Raw genomic sequence first — 19,403 nt, 5'->3', positions numbered from 1 at the left:
GCCGCGTGTCCTGGACTCATCAGAAGGAAAAATTCCTTTGGCCACTGTAGGGTTCTCGAGAGCGAAGCCGCAGAGGGCAGAGTGAGAGGGAATGAAAAAGAGTAGTAAGCAAAGAGAGACACTCGATAGATACGTCGCGTCCTGCCTGAGAGAGGCCAAGAGAGAAAGAAAGCGAGCGACTAGAGGAGAGCGGATGGGGGCGACGGAGACAGAGAATAAGTCGGAAAGCGGCCGGCTCTTGCCGAAATTAAGTGGTAGCAGTCAGAGATATGTCAGACGAGTTTTATTAAGCGGCATAAAAAAGAGATTTGTCGTTGGAGCGAGCGAGCTTTGTGCGGAGCCATTCTCTCTCTCTCTCTCTCTCTCCTCTCCTCGGTCGCCGAAAAGCAGCAGCGTTACGTCTGCGGAAGGGGCGGCAGGCTGCTCGCGGTGAGGCGGAGAGGGGCCGAGATATGAATTTATTATGGAGCAGAGCGCCCGAGGGCCGCGCAGTGGCTCTGTCTTTCCTGATATCCCCGCGATTGCGTCCTCCTTCTCGTCCATTTAAACCTCTCGGCTAATTTATTCCGCGGCACAAAACGCTCGAGCAGCGCGATATCGCATTCATTCGCTCGTTTACGCCCAAGAAATGTTATCTCTTACATAATGCAACAGGACGCTCGCGCGGCGTCCCAGCCGCGTCGCGCCGCCGTCTCGCTGCAACGCTGCGCTCGCCCTCCCAACTCGATTTAATTATATCATCGATGTAGCCGCGATCTTTGATTGCGCGCCGCACAAACACCGACACCCGCGCCCCACCAGCTTCCCTTTGGCTACTCTACGCTCGACTCCTCGACTCGTACAACTCCAATTGCTCCCCTACTCGTCCCGCTGACTCGCTTGCTTGCCTCCTTGCCGCCCACCTGCCAACTTCCAAACTCGGCTCTTCCCCCCTGCATATCAATCGCACTGCCACGCTTCTTTCGGCGCTCTTCGCTCGCGTTGCTTATTCCGCCGTCAATTAGGCCTTCTGCGTGCGATTACTTGCCAACTCGCCATCTGGAACTTGAACGAGCTGTCCACGCCGAGGGACGTCAGGGCTTGGAAAGCGGTGCTAAACTTGCGGCTCGTTGAAAAGTTATTCATCAATTTATTAGGCGATCGTCAAACTGTCAGCTCGAAAAGGAGCAAGAAAGAAGGAAGCAGCCTCGAGGTTTTGGTACGGCAAGCTGCTTACTCGCAGCAAGGAGCTTTCTCCCCCGAGTAGCGCGGCCAATCAGCCCGAGGGCATAAGAATTGTCGATAGACAGCGCCGAGCAATTGGGCAAGTTTCAGCGCGAGAGCCTTATTAAGGAGCTGTTTATAAGCTGACGAGCTGGGCTGTCTGCGGCGAGAGCGAGCCGCGTAATTTTTTTCTCGCGGGGAGTGGAGCGATTCACTTTCAACTGTCCTCGCTAGGCGCGGGCAGAAAGAGCGAGTAATAAAATGGAAAAGGGTCGCGCGGAATAACGATGGGAAACCAACTGAAAGTCTAATTACTGGCTCAACAAAGACTCGCGGCTTCCTTGCCATTGCCTCGCCTCGACCGACTCTCTCTCCCCCGCCGAGAGTGTTAATTAAAAAGAACCGGATGGATGACCACTTGGCTGTCGCGTGTAGCCGGAATTCATTTATAAGGGCTGCACTTATTTATTTCTTCATTACTCTTGCCGTGCCAGGCCGCTATGTGCGCGCCGCAAGCCCGGCGCAATGCGCGCGCGCGCCGAGCTAGCTGCGGGACACATCAGCGCCAGCGAAAGTTGAGTCAATTTAATTTTCCCTTCCCTTGCCTTCCTTTTTTTCTGCGCCTTAACTTTGCTGAATGGCTGAGGGTCCTTGATATTTCCGAAAGAATTCAAGAGTCTCGTTAAGAAATCTCGTTAAAAAGTAGTTTGGCCTTTACGATGCCGTTAAAGTTAATTTGGTGAGCATCGAAAACGAATGGCAACGAGTATGTAACCGCGCCACCGTCACTTTCTCTGCCGGCAGCTTTCCGCGCTTTTTGCCGAGCGGCATTTTTCCCAATAAATCGGTCAATCGATCGATGCTCGCCAATAAAACAGATTCGGCCGAATTGATTAATCGATGCTTTGTTTGCAAGAGTACAACAAAAGACGACCGAGACAGGCAAATTCAATCGAAGACGAGTGGCAGCTTGGAGTGCCGGGCTGGTCGTATAAATAACTGACGAGCTTACGTGGAGACCGAAAGTTCTGCAGAGAAAGTAGAGGAGAGAGAGAGAGAGAGAGAGAGAGAGAGAGAGAGAGTGGGTGCGCGCTTCGGGCCGTTCTTCATACGAGACAGCGACTGCGCACCGGCTATCGGTGATGCGGCTGGCAGCTGCGGCGGCCTCGAGCTACGACTTTACCCGCGGTGGACTTTTTTTGCTGCCCTCGTCGAGCCCCAGCCTCGGCCAAGAAGTTTGGCAATTTCCTGGGGGCTAATCCGAGCCTAACGCCGAGAGCGCTCGGCATTGAGATGGTGCGAGCGGCGCGGCCTGGCGAAGGAGGGTAGCCCAAGCACGTCGGGGCGTGAGCGGCAGACCGCGCGAACCGCCCCATGAATTATACAAGCGCGCGCAGAGCGGCTCCGAGGCCATGGGGGACCAGCCACCAAAAGTCCCGAAGATGCAGCTGCCAATTGGTATTCCCGGTGCAAGGGCCAGAGCCCATTGTCGCGCTGCGGCGGCCTCCTTCGACTTCTCCACTCTCGAGCTGCGACTTGCCTGTTGCTGTTCCCCCGACTTGATTTTACCGAACGCAGCCGACTGTGCCGCGTGTTCGGCAAGCCGCCAATGTGGCACTGCGCGGCTGTAGCGCGGCGGCGTCGTCCTATCGCGGGAGATCGATCGAAGGAAGACGGACCGACCGACCGAAGAGCCGATAAGCGACTTCACCCCACTCGGCAACCCGATAAGCGACCCGAGGTGAGCTGGCGCGGCTAGTTAAGGCAGCCGAAGATCTCGGGTCGGCAGCTGCAGCGCGGTCGGTCGAGGCGCGTCACGGCCAATTTCCTTGGGCGAAACCGCGCTGCGGCGGCCTGTTATCGGCTGCCGCGATGAGTACCGGCGAGAGAGCTTGCAGCGTGCACCCGCAGCAGCACGGTTTTATCAAGAAGCATTCGAGACGCCTGCCGCCGCGAGCGCAAGGCGCCTCGGGGCTGACTCGTGGCATGCGTGCAAGTAGCGCACTAGCCCGCGAACTTCTCGGCTGCCAGCCTCGCGCTCGGGCCGAACTCCAGCGCCAAGTTTGCGCGGCGCGCTCGCGTTGTCGAACGAGCTTCGATCGAGCCGCCGATAGCCTCGCCGACGCGTTATCCTCGCTCGCCTCCTCCAACTCCGTAACGGTCGTTGTCTGCGTCCAGAGACTCGGCGTTGGCTCTCGTCCAGATCGATTATCGCAATCAGCCGCAGCCGCGCATAGAGAGCAAGCTGCAAGCTGCGCGACCGTCGTTCGCCTCTTCGGTGACGCGCGATGCCGGTGCGAAGGAGCAGAGCGAATTCGAACTGAAGAATCGCGAGGAGCGGCCAGAAAATAAAGTGGCCGTGCACGAGCGTCGGCACTCGTTTAAATGGCGCGCTGTGGCTCTTGAGCTTTTCGTCTACGCGTACACGTGGTAGGCGAGAGCCCGCCACCACCTAGCCAAAAGAAGGAAGCCGGAGGTGGCAGGGGTGCGCGGCTCGACGAGCGTAGACGAAGGAAGGAAAAGTAGTCGGAGGAGATGGGTTGGGATGGGAGGAGGGCCGCACGGGTGTGGGAGGAAAGACAAAAAGGGAGAAAGATGGAGCCGCTGACGTGCTGTAAGATTGATTGGAGTCACGAGATGGAAAATTAACGGTCTGGCTGGGCGCGCGTAGAAGTATTTCGCGAAAGGGGCCAAGGGAGGCGGAGAGTGACAGCCACTGCATACTAATCTGGTGGCGCCGCGCGCGCGCGCGAAAGGAAGAGAGCGAGAGAGCGAGGAGAGCGAGAGAGCGAGCTCCTTGGCTGTGCACATCGGGCTAGCAGCACCGAGAGTCGAGAAAGAGAGAACATATAGCTTCGGACAGCATCGCATAACCTCGCTACCTGCCATTTCGCCCAGGTCGCTAGTGCCGCCGCTGCCGGCTTCTTTTCAACGGCTGCCTTTCCACGCGCGCCCCGTCCTGCATACCTAATTCCAAGATAGAGTGCGTGTGCCTGCGAGTATTTCGCCCTCGCCGTCGTGCCCTAACCTCCTTCCCCCTTTCCTAACATCCTTCCTTCTCTCCGACACTTTTGACGGATTCGTCAACTTATTTTTCATCTCTTCCAACTTGCTCTGCATTGACGGACATCTCTAGCCTCCGTTCGTTGGCTCTCAGATTCAACATTTCTACTTCGAAACGACGCACAGTCCAACGGTTTCGTTCAATCGTTCGACTATATAACAATTCATTTTTAAGCTTTTAAACAGTGAATTAATAATAATAATAATAATAATAAATACTTGTATAATTTGTCCTGTGGCATTCTACCTACCACTTGAATCACCAATCGATTATCATGTCTCATTCACTTCCTTTAATTTCCTTATATTCTTCATACTGATTTACTCCATATAATAATATATGCAATAAGAACAGAATAATTAAGTATTAATCGATTTACCAATCAGTTCTCCTAAGTTAAAAATACGTCGTATCGCTGTAGGATAAACGAATTTATTCAAAAACAGTATTGTATTCACGAATATCTTAATAATAATTTTTCATAGTTTAGCAGGTAATGCGTTATTTTTATGCCTAAAAAATTGAACGTAATGTTTTGACTTGTCCACCGGTGAATAGCCAAAGTACTATTAACGTTCGTGGTAACGACTACTGTATATTTATATATTTATAGTCACACATATAATATTATTATTACCGTCTTATTTTCATTTTTTTATTTTGACATGTCTATAAGCTTATTGTTTCAAAGCCAATTGAAAAAAAGTACTGACACCAGTGATAACAAAAACCTCATTTTTAATTCGATTCACAATACGCTGAAAACTACGTTTTAGTTTTTTTTCAACATTACTTACGCCCGTAGAATTAAAATTTGAAGACAGAGTAACATTTGAGTTTTTTTTATAAAATGCTAAAAGACAATGACAATATTCTTTTCGTTCATTTGAGATACATACTCCACTTGAAAGTTCGATTAAACTTGCTCAGAATTGGAGAATTTTTTGAAAAACTTTATTGATGATTCATGTGTGGGCATACACACGTACATATTTATACAAAAATTTCCGCACATACGTATATATTGACATATGCCTCTGTACGGACTGGAAATACCGATAGGACTTAGGGAGCGAGTCGATAATCCGTCAACTCCGTTTCACTCTTTATTTACAGAAGTAAAATAACTAAATCAATACGCGTAGATGGCAGAAAATATAGTATGCATCATGATCGTAAAGAGGTATTGAATACAATTGCAAACGCAGTCGAGGCGAGTGCTAAGAGTACAACAAAGTGTAGATAAGAATTAGTAAAAAAAATAGGCATAGAAAAAGCCATTTTCGAAAGCATAAAAGTGCGGCGCGACTGATTTAGTGTATGAGCGGAAAGTAGTATAAAGTGAAATAGCAAAACGAGGGAAAGTCTCTCGGCAATGGAAACATTTATCAGGTAGAAGTGGTAGCTGAGATGCTCGCTGGGGAATTGGCACTCGGCTGGAATGTTGAAACGCTTGGCAAAGCCGCCGCCGCCGCCGCCGCCGCTAATCAGATTTGCACGGCTAGGGAAATTTGTTTGCGAGTTGGCCACGCTATCGTCTACTTGCCTGTCGATCAATTTCTCAACAAGTTGCCGGGCTTGCGTCGTCTCCCGATTGCGCCTCGCCAGCTCGTTAGCCGATTAGGCCTTTTCGTAATGAATATCCTCCGGCAGAATGCACGAAAGCGAGTCTTATTAGACGGAGAAGCAGACCGCGCGTGGTCAGGGAAGGTCTTCCGCAGTGACGGGACGAAATTGAGCCGAGATAGGCGCCGTTCCAGGCAAGTAAACAATAGCTCGGTAAATCATCGGCGCGCGCGCGCGCCACGTCGAGCAACGGCGACGACAGGAGGACTGGCGCGAGCAACGACCTCGCGTCTGGCTAATCAAATCTGGAAAAGCGGGCGCATTCGTTTTCGGCGAAATGAGCGACGGCGGAGCCGCACATGGGGCTGCTCCGCGCCCTACGCAGCCGGGGCAAGGAGAGACGGCGAGCGCGCTAATGCTCTCGGCGATTGATCGGCGCGACGGCAAGTCGAGCGGCAGGAGCCAATCATCAATCAGCGCGGCAAAGTTAAATGGCCGGGACAACGGGTTTTAATATCTCTTCGGGCCGACGAGCGGAAACTGCCGAGACAGAGACGGAGCGCTCATATACGCAAGAGCTCCGGCGGCGAGAGCGAGAGCGAGAGCGAGAGAGCGCTACTCGCCCAAATAAAAGTTGGCGCGATAAATCAAAAGTGAAAAGTCGCCGTCCGAGCGCCAGCAGACGCGCAGCCTTTTTCGGCTCCGTCACGATCCTCCCACCCCCGAGGTCGCTCGCTCGCTCGCTTTGCTTTCTTTCTCGCGCATTATCCTCTCGATTTAGCGCCGATTTCCGCTCGGCCCGTCCCCCGAACGATCGATGCGCGCCGCTCTCTCCTTTCGCTCTCGCCATCCCCGAGCCCTGGCCCCGAACCGCGAGCCACCTCGGCGGCTCGTCCGCGAGATAACCGCGACAACTCGAGCGGCATCGGCGCGAGTCCCTCCGAGCGGCTGCCTCGTGGCGAGCGAGGCTGCGAGCAAACGGCAAATAATCGAATGGGCAATAATTTACCGTTAAAAGTCCTCTTGGCGGGCGCGCCCGAGCGATAATTATTCATCGATGATAATTAAATGGGTCCGAGAACGAGCGCGCGCGAGCACTCGGCCAGCGAAAGCCTCATTAGGCGATTAACGCCGAACATGTTCTCGGCGGAAGCGGCATTAACGCCGGCTAAAAGCTCCATATATCTCGTAAGCTGGTTTTAGCTGCCAACGCTAAGCTTTTCCGCTGCCAAGCAAAAATCTCGGCCGGCGCGCCGATTAACGGATTGCCGACAGGCTCCTCCCTCCTCCTCCCCCGTTAGATGATTCGCCGGGGCTTGGGCGCGCCAGATTAGCGCTTATTACTTCATCGTTATTCGCGCGAGGGCTGCTCGGTCGGACCCACATATACAGAGCTAACAGGTGGGGCGAGCTAGTCGGAACAACAGCGTACGCCAACTTACGACTAACTCGCGGCTTGCGGGCAAACTTTGTGACTTCTTCGGCTGTCGATAGAAGCACAGAGCCGCTAACGTTCGTTATCCGCGCGAATAAACGAGCGGAGGCCCTCCGTTTGACTATCCTGCACTTGCACCGAGGAACTGCGCAGCTGGGGCGGATACACACACATAAGCGCTAGAGCTCCTCTCCTCTCCTTTCCTTCTTGCTCATCTGTCTGCCTCTGCAATCCCTTCTGCCCCGAGCCAGTTCCACCTTCTGCGGAGCACGTACACGAGCCTGTATATACATTCGGCCGAAGGAAACTTTAATTAAAAATAAAAACTTGCTTGTTCTTGCGCTTATTGCAGAGTCCACGCCGCCCAGCACCAGCCCCAGCCCCGTCACCACCGAGATGCCCAGTGAAGGTGAGCAAACTTTATGCTTTAACGGCTACGTTCTGCCTTCGATTTCTTACCACCAGCGCACGTATCTTTTATCCTTTTTCGTTAGAAAAATAAAACCACCTTTCTTATTTTCATCCAAATAAGACTGTTCGGTTCCCGACAAGCTTTATTCGTAAATCAGCTGAATAATTTAATAGCTTCCGTGGCGCTGACAAACTGACACAACGAAATAAAACTGATTTACGGCCTTCTATTATGCGTGTGTCAATATTCCTTTTACGAGCCATTTTAAACATGTTACGCAATTCTGCATGCCAATAATGGCTTTTTTCTCACAACTTTATTTTCCAAAAATAATATTGTGGAAAACAAATTACACGACGAATAAAAACAAATCAATTTTTTTTCGGAGTTATTCTCCATAATATTTAGTTAAGAATTTATAACGTATATTTATTTATAACATTTAATTTAAATCTTAGTTTGATAATTAAGATTATCGCTAAATTGTTTGAAATGTTTTCAAAGTGTTCTAATTAATTAGATTTCCTGCAAAACACAAATTCAATAACAATTAGAAACAACTTGAACAGCGAATAGCATAATAAGCCTTGAATACGCTAATCGGTTTATTGACCTATTCTCATGATCAATTGCAGAGTGGGAAACTTCATCGGAGCTGAATAACTCAGTGTACGGCAACCCAAGTTCGCTGACCATACACAACGACAAGAAAAAAGGTGAGCCACGTAACAAGTACCGAGGAGATGAAATATGATCAATTTTCAGCGCTTACGGACATTAATTCAGTGTGTTGTCATGTAGAGCAGGGTTCTGTACTGCAATTTTCCAACTCATTGAATGCAAGCGAAGGCGCGCACCGGCTCACACGATCGGCACGATCGGGGGTGGTAAAAGCTTCGAGACACTTATCTCCGATCTCGTATACAAAATCAATGTATTTATCGACGCCTAACATCATATAATTGTATTCCCCGCGTTGACGAACCGACTCGAGCATGAAATCGTAGATTAGGGATATGAAGAGCACCGGAGGTTGAGGAAAGGGAAAAAGAACGGTCGCGAATCAAAAAACAAAAAGAAGAGCGTGTCTTTCCGTCTGTCGAGTGTAGAACGGCCCATGATAAAAGGGGGTTGCTAAAATGTAAGGGGATGGAGTGAAGAGGAAGAGTAGGGGGCGTAACATCAATATTTCATGTATGCTAACGCAGTAGAACTAATAATGCCGACTTTGGGCTGAAGCGCGAGGAAGAGCCAAGAATAATATCAGCGCTCCGTATTCCGCGGTTTTCCTCTTCACGCGCGCGCACGAGAGAGAGAGAGAGAGAGAGAGAGAGAGAGAGAGAGAGAGAGAGAGAGAGAGAGAGAGAGATGCCTTTCTATATCCGGTAGCACGAGCATGAAAATAATCCTCGTCTTTCCACTGCTTGGCTATACCTACCACGACTAGCTTTCACGGCTCTCTTGTTTATTGAATTTTCGCGGCAAACAAAAGCCTTTCGAAAATGTTGTCTGCGGTCTGCCTGTCGCTTTTATCATACCATTGTTCGCGCAACAAACGCTTCTCCGGTTCTTTTCTCGTTTGGTTTTACTTTTTTGCACCTCGATTTTTGGTACTTTTTGGTTCCCGTACAATTTTCTTAACCGATTACAAGTAAATGGAAACGTCGCTTGCTCGTTGTTTCGAATGTTTGTTCATAGTTGAACTCCGAATTGCTGTGCGCTGGGCTATAAATTATCCAATGAATTTGGACAATAATTACAAAGTATAATGCTGTAAGATCGTCTAAACTAAAGCTCGCATCAGAGACGGCGAATTTGCCGCTCAATTATTCATTGGCGTGTTAATCCTCTCGAGTGAACGCTAGGCCACTACGGGATACAGCAGGCGAAGGTTAAGACTTTCAAAGTAGCACCACACGCCAGGGTTTGTAATTGGCAAGAACCATCGGGTGACATTAATGCTTCTCGACAAGAGCAAAACCTTATGGTTCTTGCATATATATTGAAAGGTCCACATAGCAATCATTGAGGGAATAAGTTGTGCCTTTATTGTTTGCACTCTCCTTTCAACAAACAAAACTTTTCAAATTATTAATCCAACTGTTATTAAAGTCTATTCTTGTTCCGTTATCAAAAAGTCTGCTTAATTCATTATTTTCCTGTCAAATTTCAGGCGTTTTCATTGACGTATGCTACTATACAGCTTCACGGACTTCGACTACCGGTTCGTCATTAGATTACTTTTAAGAATTGAGATTTACGTTGTTTTCAATAAAACATCACTCGAAATGCAATATATACCAATTGGTGATCGACTTACATTCTGATTTCAAATTTTTATTCACAAAGAAACAATATGACGGCATAAAAATAACGTGCGTCGTCGTTGAAGCTTGATGATGTTAACATGCGGAGCCGTGACAGCTTACGGTGCGTTATTAACCATTTAATGGAATATTTCACGCTACGAGAGTTTAATCAGAATGATATTCGGGAGACAAGACGTACATGTGACGATAAATCGAGCGCTTGCGTGCGGGTTTGCATTCGTATTAAAGATGTTCGATTAATCGGCTCATCAATTACGTATTTCAATAAGTGATAATATATGCCTTACAGTTCATTATGATCATGGAAACCATTCAAACAAGTGTCTCAATTAGGCCCCATTTTTTTAAATATTTTGATAGCGTTCTCGTCAACTATCAAAGGCACATGTTTTTATAATTTGCAAATTTTAGTAGTCCCCGTGGTTTTTTGCCTATTCGGAAAAATTTGATCTTTCGTCGCACGTCGTTATAATGACCTTTTGTTATCCACGCTAACAACCATAACAACTAAACGGAAAATTATTAATTTTAAAATCTTGTTTATTTTGGAGTTCGCTATAAAATAAAAAATTGCACAGGGATTAAAGCTTCTATACGCAAATATTGGTTTTATAATCAATATCGAAAAATAGAGTAAAAAATTATCCAAGTAATATATAGCTCTCCATTCGTATCTTTTGCATAATTGAAATGGAATGATGAAAAGTTGCACAGTAAAAATTTCGATTAACGCTGTTAAAAAATAAATAAATAACCAAAGCATGGTCGAACAAAGCATTGACGATTCAAAAAACAAACTTGTTATTTTATGAAAAGCTCTAGTATAAAGAGCTGTACTCCATTATAAATTGACCGCTAATCAAGTGCAGCGAAACCAACGTTATCGAAAAAAATGTTTTTATAAATAAAATAGAAACAGATTTACGAAAATAGATAAGTTATGACAAGCATTTAATTTTAGAGACTGAAAATGTCGGCATTCATGACTAATAGACACATTAGAGCTAAAATACGAGTACACCTACGCGTGTGCTTATGTGTACCGTTTCACTGAATAATAAATGCTCGATTGATATATAAAAGAAGCGTGACTGACGTATGGAGATTGCGTAGCAGTGTCATTGGAGGATTGCAAGGTGTATTCGGTAAGCGCAAGTCGCTTAAAGTACATAACGTAAGCGTAATACGCAGGGATAGTAATAACGGCTGATCGTACAATTGTGCAGCACAAAGCCGACGGCTCGTGACTGCGGCTGTGTCGAGCACGCGTATACACACACAGCTCGCACGCGGGATTGCCACCAACGACAACAACAGCAACAGCACCACCACCAGTCACTTAGTTACCCGGGCGTGTGCAGTCGGCTCTCTCTCTCTCTCTCTCTCCCTCTCTGTCTGGCACGCGTGGACGCGGAGGCTGATGAAAAGCAAACAATCGGCGTAGACGATCGCCATCAGGGCCGATCACGCGCATAGCACTCGTCGCGCAGGTTGGCCTGGCCGATTGAATGACATAGCGTGCGAGCAGAATCAGCATACGTCCCGACGGTCTGCATCCGTTTCTCGGTCGGTGTGTTGCCCGGCTAATTCCTACCTATAGTTAGCTTGTTATAAGCCACATAGTTTGGCCGTAGTCCCTGGCTCCCTTGCGGATTCACCGACCATTAAGAAACTGTTATCGGATACCTGCGTATACCTCGAGTTATATATCCCCGCCGCCAGACTTCTCCATCCGGGAATTACGTGCAAAAACCTTTCATCTTATTCTCTCAATACACATATTTTGATTATCTCGTTATCCCAATGAAACTGGACATCTCAATTTTCATCTGATTTTAAGATTTTCAGCTTTGAAATTCAAAACTAATTTGGAGTTATTTAGTAACGATAATTAGTCGACAATGAAGCATACGAGTCCAGGGTAAGGAGGCGGCGCAGCAGTACAGCGTAGTAAACGGATCTTTCTTTCGTGCTTCTACATAACTACTGGCTCTTCGTTGAGACGTGAGCAGCGCGTGTATTCCGAACGTGCAGCGCATGATTTGCCGCGTCTGCACATTCATTCATGCACACGTGTACACCATCGAGAATACATCTAGACTTTTATTCGAGATAACCGGTCAAGCTTGAAACGACTTTTTCTAAAACATAACAGACTTATTATGCACCGTGATTTAGAAATCTGAAGATTTTCTACTTCGCGATATCTTTGAATAGTACGATAATGTCAGAAAATAGCACTTTTATCCTCTACCTAATGAGATTTTGAGCAAAGTTAGTTGATGATTTTACGAAAAACGACTTATCCCATTCTACATCATGGATTCCGAAGGTTTAGATTGATTCCTCGCTTTTCTACGTACCATTCATCTTCGAGAGGGGCACAGTAAGGACCCCAGTGTTAACTGAACTTTATGAATTTCGGATTTATCTCGTTAGATCGAGGAGTCACTGAATATTCGTTAACGATTAAAAAATACTCGTGTTCGCTTAATGGAAGAATACGATTGTTAGATCGAGTGCTGAGCTAACCGGACGAAAGACTAGATAGCGCACTGTGAAAGTTAAACGAACAGCTAGGTAAATGCAACGAGACGACCTGTCGAATTGCATGTTTTACTAACTCGAGACGACCATGAGAGAAAAAACAGGCAGCGAATGTTTAGCGCAAGCAAGCGAGAGACGTTCGGTGCGTGCAGGATGAGAGAGAACTGTCGAGAGGCAGAGCAGAGCAGGATAATAAAATTGTATTTAGCCAGAGTTTGCATACTAGTTAGGCGACGCTTCCGCGTCTTGGGGCTGCACATACATAGAGCGTTGCGAGTCGAAGCGGAGGCTGAGGCCGCGAGGTGGTGTAGCGCGCGGTGGCGTAAACACCTTCTCTTTGTGTCTCTCTGCCGATTGTGTGGCGCGACGTCGTCCCTTTTGCCGGCAGCAGCTCTCACGGGCTCCTCGGATGCGTACACACAGCTGTGCTCGCAGCGCACGCCCCCGCGTAGACGTAGCGGGGCGTGTGTTTGCATCGCGCCGAAATACACGGAGATCGCGACTCCGGGGCTAATTTATCCGAGCGAGGCGCGTGACGAGCCTCAAGATCAGTCGTCTCGGCGGACTCGGGGCTGCTCGTGAAAACTGCTGCTCGTTTGCACCGATGTAGCCTCGCGCGTTCTCGAGCGAGCGCACACATCTCCCGATTGTGCTCCGCGACTATATCGATATCGCAGGATAATGCCGGCACGATGTGTCTGTAATGAAAACTGACGTCGGTGCGCACGCTACTGTTCCAGGCTCTAAGATGCAATCAAACTTGAACGAGATTGGAAAATCCGAGCAGAAGGCGAACGACCTGAACAAGAAACGTAACACGGACTGGCCTGCCAACAATGGTAAGCTTTGCCTCGTTTTCGTCTCACCGCATGCTATTGGATAATCTTGTTTGATTTCAATTACTCGTCCACACCATAAGTGGAAACAAGTGAAATAGTTGCGTCGACAATAAGCGCGGACAATGAGGGAGGGGGCCTGCGCGACGCGGCTTCGCCGAAGAAAAAGGAGCGCGAGGATAATGAAAGCCGGGGCGCCTTTGATTTTACTGCTCTATTCCCTTCAGACAGTTTTAAATTAGCGAGAACTTGCAGATCCACGGCACGTCCGCCGACTGAAATCCACCAGGGATTTTCAGCGCAAGGCCGCAGCTATATTGGATATTTCGCCTCGCACTCGCGCTCCTCGCTGGCCTTTGCTCTTCTCGCTTCCCACCCTCCCTAACAACTTTTTCTTCCCTGCGTAGCAAAGAACTTTGGCCGGCTTTGCACGTACAGCGCTAACCTGCCTCTCATCCCATTATTAGCTGCATTATTTGTTAATATTGCTCCGGCCGATGTCGGTCCTTTGGCTTTGGGCGACGCGCATCAGAGTAATGAGAATGCAAAGGGAAGAAAAAGCGCCGGGCCGGATAGGGCAGATGCAACAAAGCGGAAAAGGGCCGTCGGGATTGGAAACGTCAATTAAGGAATACTCGGCAAGCTGCCTGGAAAAGTGCGGCTCTCAGCTGGGGCGCGAGCCGAGAGCACCAACCAAGTCCTCGTCCGGAATCGCGTCGCGTCGTAAATCATCCTTGCGCTCGATGAAAAGTGGATGTGTGAGGGAATTCGCGCAGCGCCGCGAGAGAAGGAAAAAAAAAGGGGACGAAAACAGAGAGGCCGGAGCGGGCGGCGCCGGCGCCGTTGCAGAAAAACGATCTAGCCGGCTCGCGGAGCGGAGATAGAGCAGTAGAGCGGCGAAATTGCCATGAAAAATTAATGGGCAGCCGATGCGCGCTCCCTGTCTTGGCCGGCGCGAGCGCGCGATATCCGCTCGCAGTCTGCGGCCAGTCCATCTGCCGCCGCGGACAAGGGACAACGGCGCGAATAAACGTCTCCGTTAAAAGTTTCCCATCCGATTCGCAATTAGAGATGAGCTGGCAGTCGGGACGCGGCACGCACGGCTGCGCGAATTTGCGGAGTAAGTAATAACGCTAAAAGGACGAGGAGCGGGAGCCCAGCCGGAAGACCGACTCTTCCTCTCTCGTTTCCTTCGCGGGCGGCTAGCGCGGCTGTCTTGCGCTCCCTCGTCGCGAGCGACGGATTCCCGGCGATCTCTTCGACTCCGCTGAGAAAGGCCTCGGTGCGACTGCACACAGCGCGCGGTCGTCGCGCCGTGCTCGCCCAGAGAGACCGAGAGCCGGCAAAACGACCCTATCGAACGCGAGCTGCCGGCTTATTTACGGCCTGCTCGCTCGCGCTCCTTTCACTCCGCGGCCTTTCTTAATTACAACGGACGGCGGCGACTCGGCGCGCGCTGCGGATTTCGGCCCGCGGACGGAAGTGAAAAACGCTGTTCCGCGCCCGCTCTGCGCTTGTCGTTGCTGCGCGCTCGCCGCCGACTACACGGCTGCGCCTTCGTTCCTGCGCGGGAGATTAAATGAGGCCGACGCTACCGCGATAGCACGAGCAAGCAACATTTGCGGAGGCGATAAAAATACTTGGGTAAATAGAGGCGAAGAGCGAGTCGATGTAGCGTAGTAACGCAAACAGTGGGAGAACAGGGAGATCACTAAACCAGTGACTTTTGTGTCGACAGGCCCGAGGATTGCGGCGGCGGCGACGTGGACGTGTTCGAAGCTGCTAGGCCTGCTGCTGATCGTGGGCTGGATCCTCCGATAAGCCGTGTGGCGCTGCTTGCGCGGCCGCTGGTGAAGCCGCGCCGAACGCGATAATGCGCGGCGGCGGCGGCGGCGGCGACGACGACGCTGGCCACACCACCGATTATCGCCCCGCACAGCCCTTCCACCCACTACAAGATTACATTACGGCACACACGCGCGCAAGCCAAACTGCCCAACGAGCTAGTTGCGGCGATGCTGCGTCCTCGTGTAACGTTACACCGAGCGCAGCTGACCAACGAACCCAATAAAATGCAGCATGCAGCCTTTCATCGAGTGCCAGTCAGTGCGCCCAACACGCGAGCCAACACCCTGTCGCTTTCGATGTAACATTTTAAGCGTTTATGCACCGGCCGACGAGCGACACCGCGCGCTACGTATTTTATGTTTGGCTTTCGCGACCTTCGCGCATCGTGCTGCTCGTGCTAATTGTTTCAAGCTTGACACCTCCTCCAGACACTTTTTTCTCACCACGCGCGTTCGTCATTTCAAATTGTTTGCCAGCTTCGCGCCGAAATGCCTCCTTGTTTTTAGCATTCAAGAGCGCGTGGTCAAACGAACGAACATTCGCAAGTCATTGCTGTCAGGGTTTATCACAGCGCATATGCATTTCGGGCGATGTCAACGTAATCATACAATTTTGCACGGCGTTGTTTGGAAAGCCTTCCAAAAATATTGCACGCTGCGGATCCAAAGTGAGAAATGGACGGACGCGTCGACTAAAAGTGGAACGAGATTCGTTTTTATTGGAATTCGAAACGATGTGTATTGTCCAACGCAAAATGATTGGATTGTCGAATCGTAGGGTTAGTTTTCGGCGAACAATCAATTACTTGAGTAGCAGCAGCGACCGAAAATCCATTGCAGTTTGGTCGTACAAATAGTGCGAGTCGATCGTTGAAAATACCTAGTGTATTTGTAACGCGTGCAAGTTGGAGGGTCCGTCGGAAAGACAGAATAGGGAAAGAAAAGAGCGTGGGAATGTTCGCTGGCCCTGCGATGGTTGTAAAGCACGTTGAATTTACGCGGGCCGGCCCTAGCGAGGCATCGTCGAATCCCATCTGGATACTTGAGATTGAAACGTCAGATTGGCGCACGCGGCAGGCACGGGGGCTCGGCTCGGAGACACTCCGCTTCGAAGAATCCTCGAATATTAAAAAGTCGAATATTATAATTTGCGAAGGTCTTGGTAGGGCACTGTAGACGCCAAGAAAAACGAGCAGAGGAGCCGAAGCGAGATGCGGGGAAGTGGAGGCGGGGGCAGGCTGGGCGCAGCAGCCGTTGCGAGCGTAACCTTTTTGCTCGCTCCTTTTCTGTTTTTCTGTTTTTCTTTTTTTCTTTCCTTTTTCTTGCCCGCGGGACGGAGAGGAGGGCGTTCACAGCGCGATTGCATAATAATATCGTCAAAGGGAAAAAGGAGACCGAGGAGACCTCGATCGAGGCGGCCCTTGGCGAGGAGCTGCGGCAAAATGATTTCGCGTCTCGATAAGTTTGGAGTGATCAGATGGTGCGATTTCTGGTCCCAGGGCGCAGCTCGTGCCCAATCCTAATGAGAATTTTTCATGCCGACTGGCGCTAAACAGATTGCAATCCGCCTTTATCGGGCCGCGTAAGCACTGCGCCGGGCGCTTCGATTTCGATCTGACTGTGTACGCATCCGCGGCTTATGAGACATACATTTTAATGAGAGCACGGAGAGGCGGAGGCCGAGCCGCAGCAATTTGTGATGCCGGCGCCGCGCGGCCCGCCTCGGCTCGGCTCGGCTCGGCTCCGTTCCGCTCTTTTTTCCTCTCTCCTTTTTTGCGCTCCAAATTGCCCCGGAACTCATGCAAATCGGCCAGCGTATTACAATGTAAAGCGTGTCAGCCTGGCGGAGGCAAGGGCAAAAATTAAATTGGCCAAAGTTGCGGCCGCGGTGCGCCGCGGTGCGCCGCAGCGCGTCGCGGCGCGCCAAAGTGCGTCAAACGAATTTAGCTTTTTATGCGGAAATTATGCACTCCGGCGTCGCCACGTCAGCGGTCTCGGCGCTTGCTCGCGCACCCACGCGCCCACGCGCCCGTGCACCCGTGCACCCGTGCGACAGGCAAGAGAGAGAGAGAGAGAAAGAGAGAGAGAGAGAGAGCGGGCGCAACAGGTTTGGCGTTCAGCGCGCAGCTAGCGAAGAGGTTGGGGGCTTTACCATGGATTAAGGACGGAAGAAAGGACTCTTGAGGCTTACACAGATTTACCGACCAGATCTGGCAGGTAATCGTGTCGCTAAAGCAAGCCGTTCGCGAATACCCACTTTCTTGCGAGCAAACCTCATTGCCTCGTGCCCCTTTTCCTTTTCAAAATCTTGCCTCGATTCATGCATTCTTCTTCACTCTCAAATTTCGCATCTGACTGTCGCTTATCCATTGTTGCTATAAGTCTTGGAAATTCGATACGAAAAGTCCGACTCGTTAACGTCAACACAATCATCAAAACCCTAGCGATGCTTAGGTATTCCGTCTGATTCAATCCGCTCAATGATTCTCGATGGTGATTCTTTAACAATTGTCGTTGGGTGTATTCGATGTAAATAATATTCCTTTTGGTGCACGAATCAGCAAAATTATAAACTTATCAAGAAATACGTTGTGTACGCGTTTACAACAAGTAAATTTTATATCGTATTGGTGTCGCGGGAGTGGATTGTCTACGCAAATCGTCGTATTTTCAACAATTTTTCTCTAGAAATGCAGTTGTTTTACAATAAAAAATAATTAGTACCTCCATACTTTTGTTCAGTGCTTATGAAATAGATATTAGTGATCTATGATAATATTGTGATTCTGTACACGAAATTCAAATAGGTTCTATGTTTCATTTCATCCGTATTAATATACTCAACGTATTATGCGTAAATTTTGTAATGAAATCGTTGTTTGTTGTTACAAAAATTACAAAAACAAGTTATGAAAATGTTTGGTGAATGCGATGCGAAAGAGCAATGTTGCCAGGGACGCGAAGTGTGTTGTAAATAGAAAAGTAAATAAACCAAATATACATATAGGTAAGCGATACAGCTATAGTTTTACCATGACACAATTAAGTAAGTCAAGTAAGAGGGTTGAGAAACTAGAAAAGCTTAACGATGAAGCCTCTTACAACGTTATTTTCAACGTAGTTCTTAAGAGAGAGCGAATTAATTTAAAAAAAAGTTTGTGAACGCGTCATTATGGGCAAAACAACTCGACAAAACGAATTATTGCGAGGGTATACATGTATACATATACATATATATATAAATAAAACAAAATATAAATATATAAATATACTTAGAAAGGCCAACAGGGAGAAAAATTAATATTAAATAACGAATATCACCATGTTACACGTTATACACAATGTATTATTAAACACTGTATATCTATGCTTTGAAATGTTGAGTTGTATGTTGTTACCCAAATCCGAATGTGAGAGACTGTCGAGAGATTCCCGTGTGATTAATTGACATCGGACATGTAATAAAAATATACGAGAAGACATTTCTCACGAATTTTCCTATTATTTTATTATTAACCTTATTCTAACATTTTGTTTCTCTCTTCCTTAAAAGGACATCAAAAAAATTACATATAAAGACTAGATTTAGATTTTTAATTATACAAATCCATATATTCATTTAAAGGTTTCTAATAGATTAAATTTACCTAACCAACCTTAAAATTACTTCAAATTATACTTAAAATTATAATCCATATTAATTTACATAACCGATGCCCCCATGGAGCTATGACTCTTAGAGTTAAAATATCATTTTCAGTAAGTTATACTTTTTCATGTAATTTATATGTGTGTTTTTATATTTTTCGAATTTCATTCCTTTTCTTGTAACAATATAATTAAGCCTGTAAAAAATACAGCGATTTAACAAAATAATAGTGTATCTTACGTCAGCGGGAACCTCAAATATAAGCATCAAGACAAACCATTTTTATAATATATACAAGCTTTTTTAATTTCACATGGATATGAAGAGTACGTAAAATTTTTATTATACACACAAATAATCTCTCATAATTGAAAAATTGCATTTTCATCAAGTCACTTCTTTCAACAGTATTTGTATTGCGAAACCTTAGAAATTACTTTATGTAATATAAACGATATTAAAAATTTGTACTGTCAATTATTAAAAATACATGAGGTGATCAGCGATCGACAAA

The 19,403-nt window shown here is 48.1% G+C and overlaps 1 protein-coding gene across 1 annotated transcript in view; it reads left to right on the top strand.

Moving 5' to 3' along the window:
- The window catches only part of LOC131667436 (lachesin-like), a 120,914-nt gene extending 102,204 nt beyond the window's left edge, over positions 1–18,710 (top strand). Inside the window, exons 8-11 of the mRNA XM_058940838.1 lie at positions 7,621–7,677; positions 8,316–8,396; positions 13,298–13,396; positions 15,132–18,710. Of these exons, the coding sequence (XP_058796821.1) occupies positions 7,621–7,677; positions 8,316–8,396; positions 13,298–13,396; positions 15,132–15,214 (320 nt within the window). The 3' untranslated portion in view covers positions 15,215–18,710. The remainder of the gene's footprint in view (positions 1–7,620; positions 7,678–8,315; positions 8,397–13,297; positions 13,397–15,131) is intronic.
- The last annotated feature ends 693 nt before the right edge of the window (positions 18,711–19,403 follow it).

The sequence above is a fragment of the Phymastichus coffea genome, unplaced genomic scaffold (genome assembly GCF_024137745.1).
Source record: "Phymastichus coffea isolate CEN01 unplaced genomic scaffold, Cenicafe_Pcof_1.1 PCOF00066, whole genome shotgun sequence".
Taxonomy (NCBI): domain Eukaryota; kingdom Metazoa; phylum Arthropoda; class Insecta; order Hymenoptera; family Eulophidae; genus Phymastichus; species Phymastichus coffea.
This window is presented reverse-complemented; position numbering and strand designations above follow the sequence as displayed.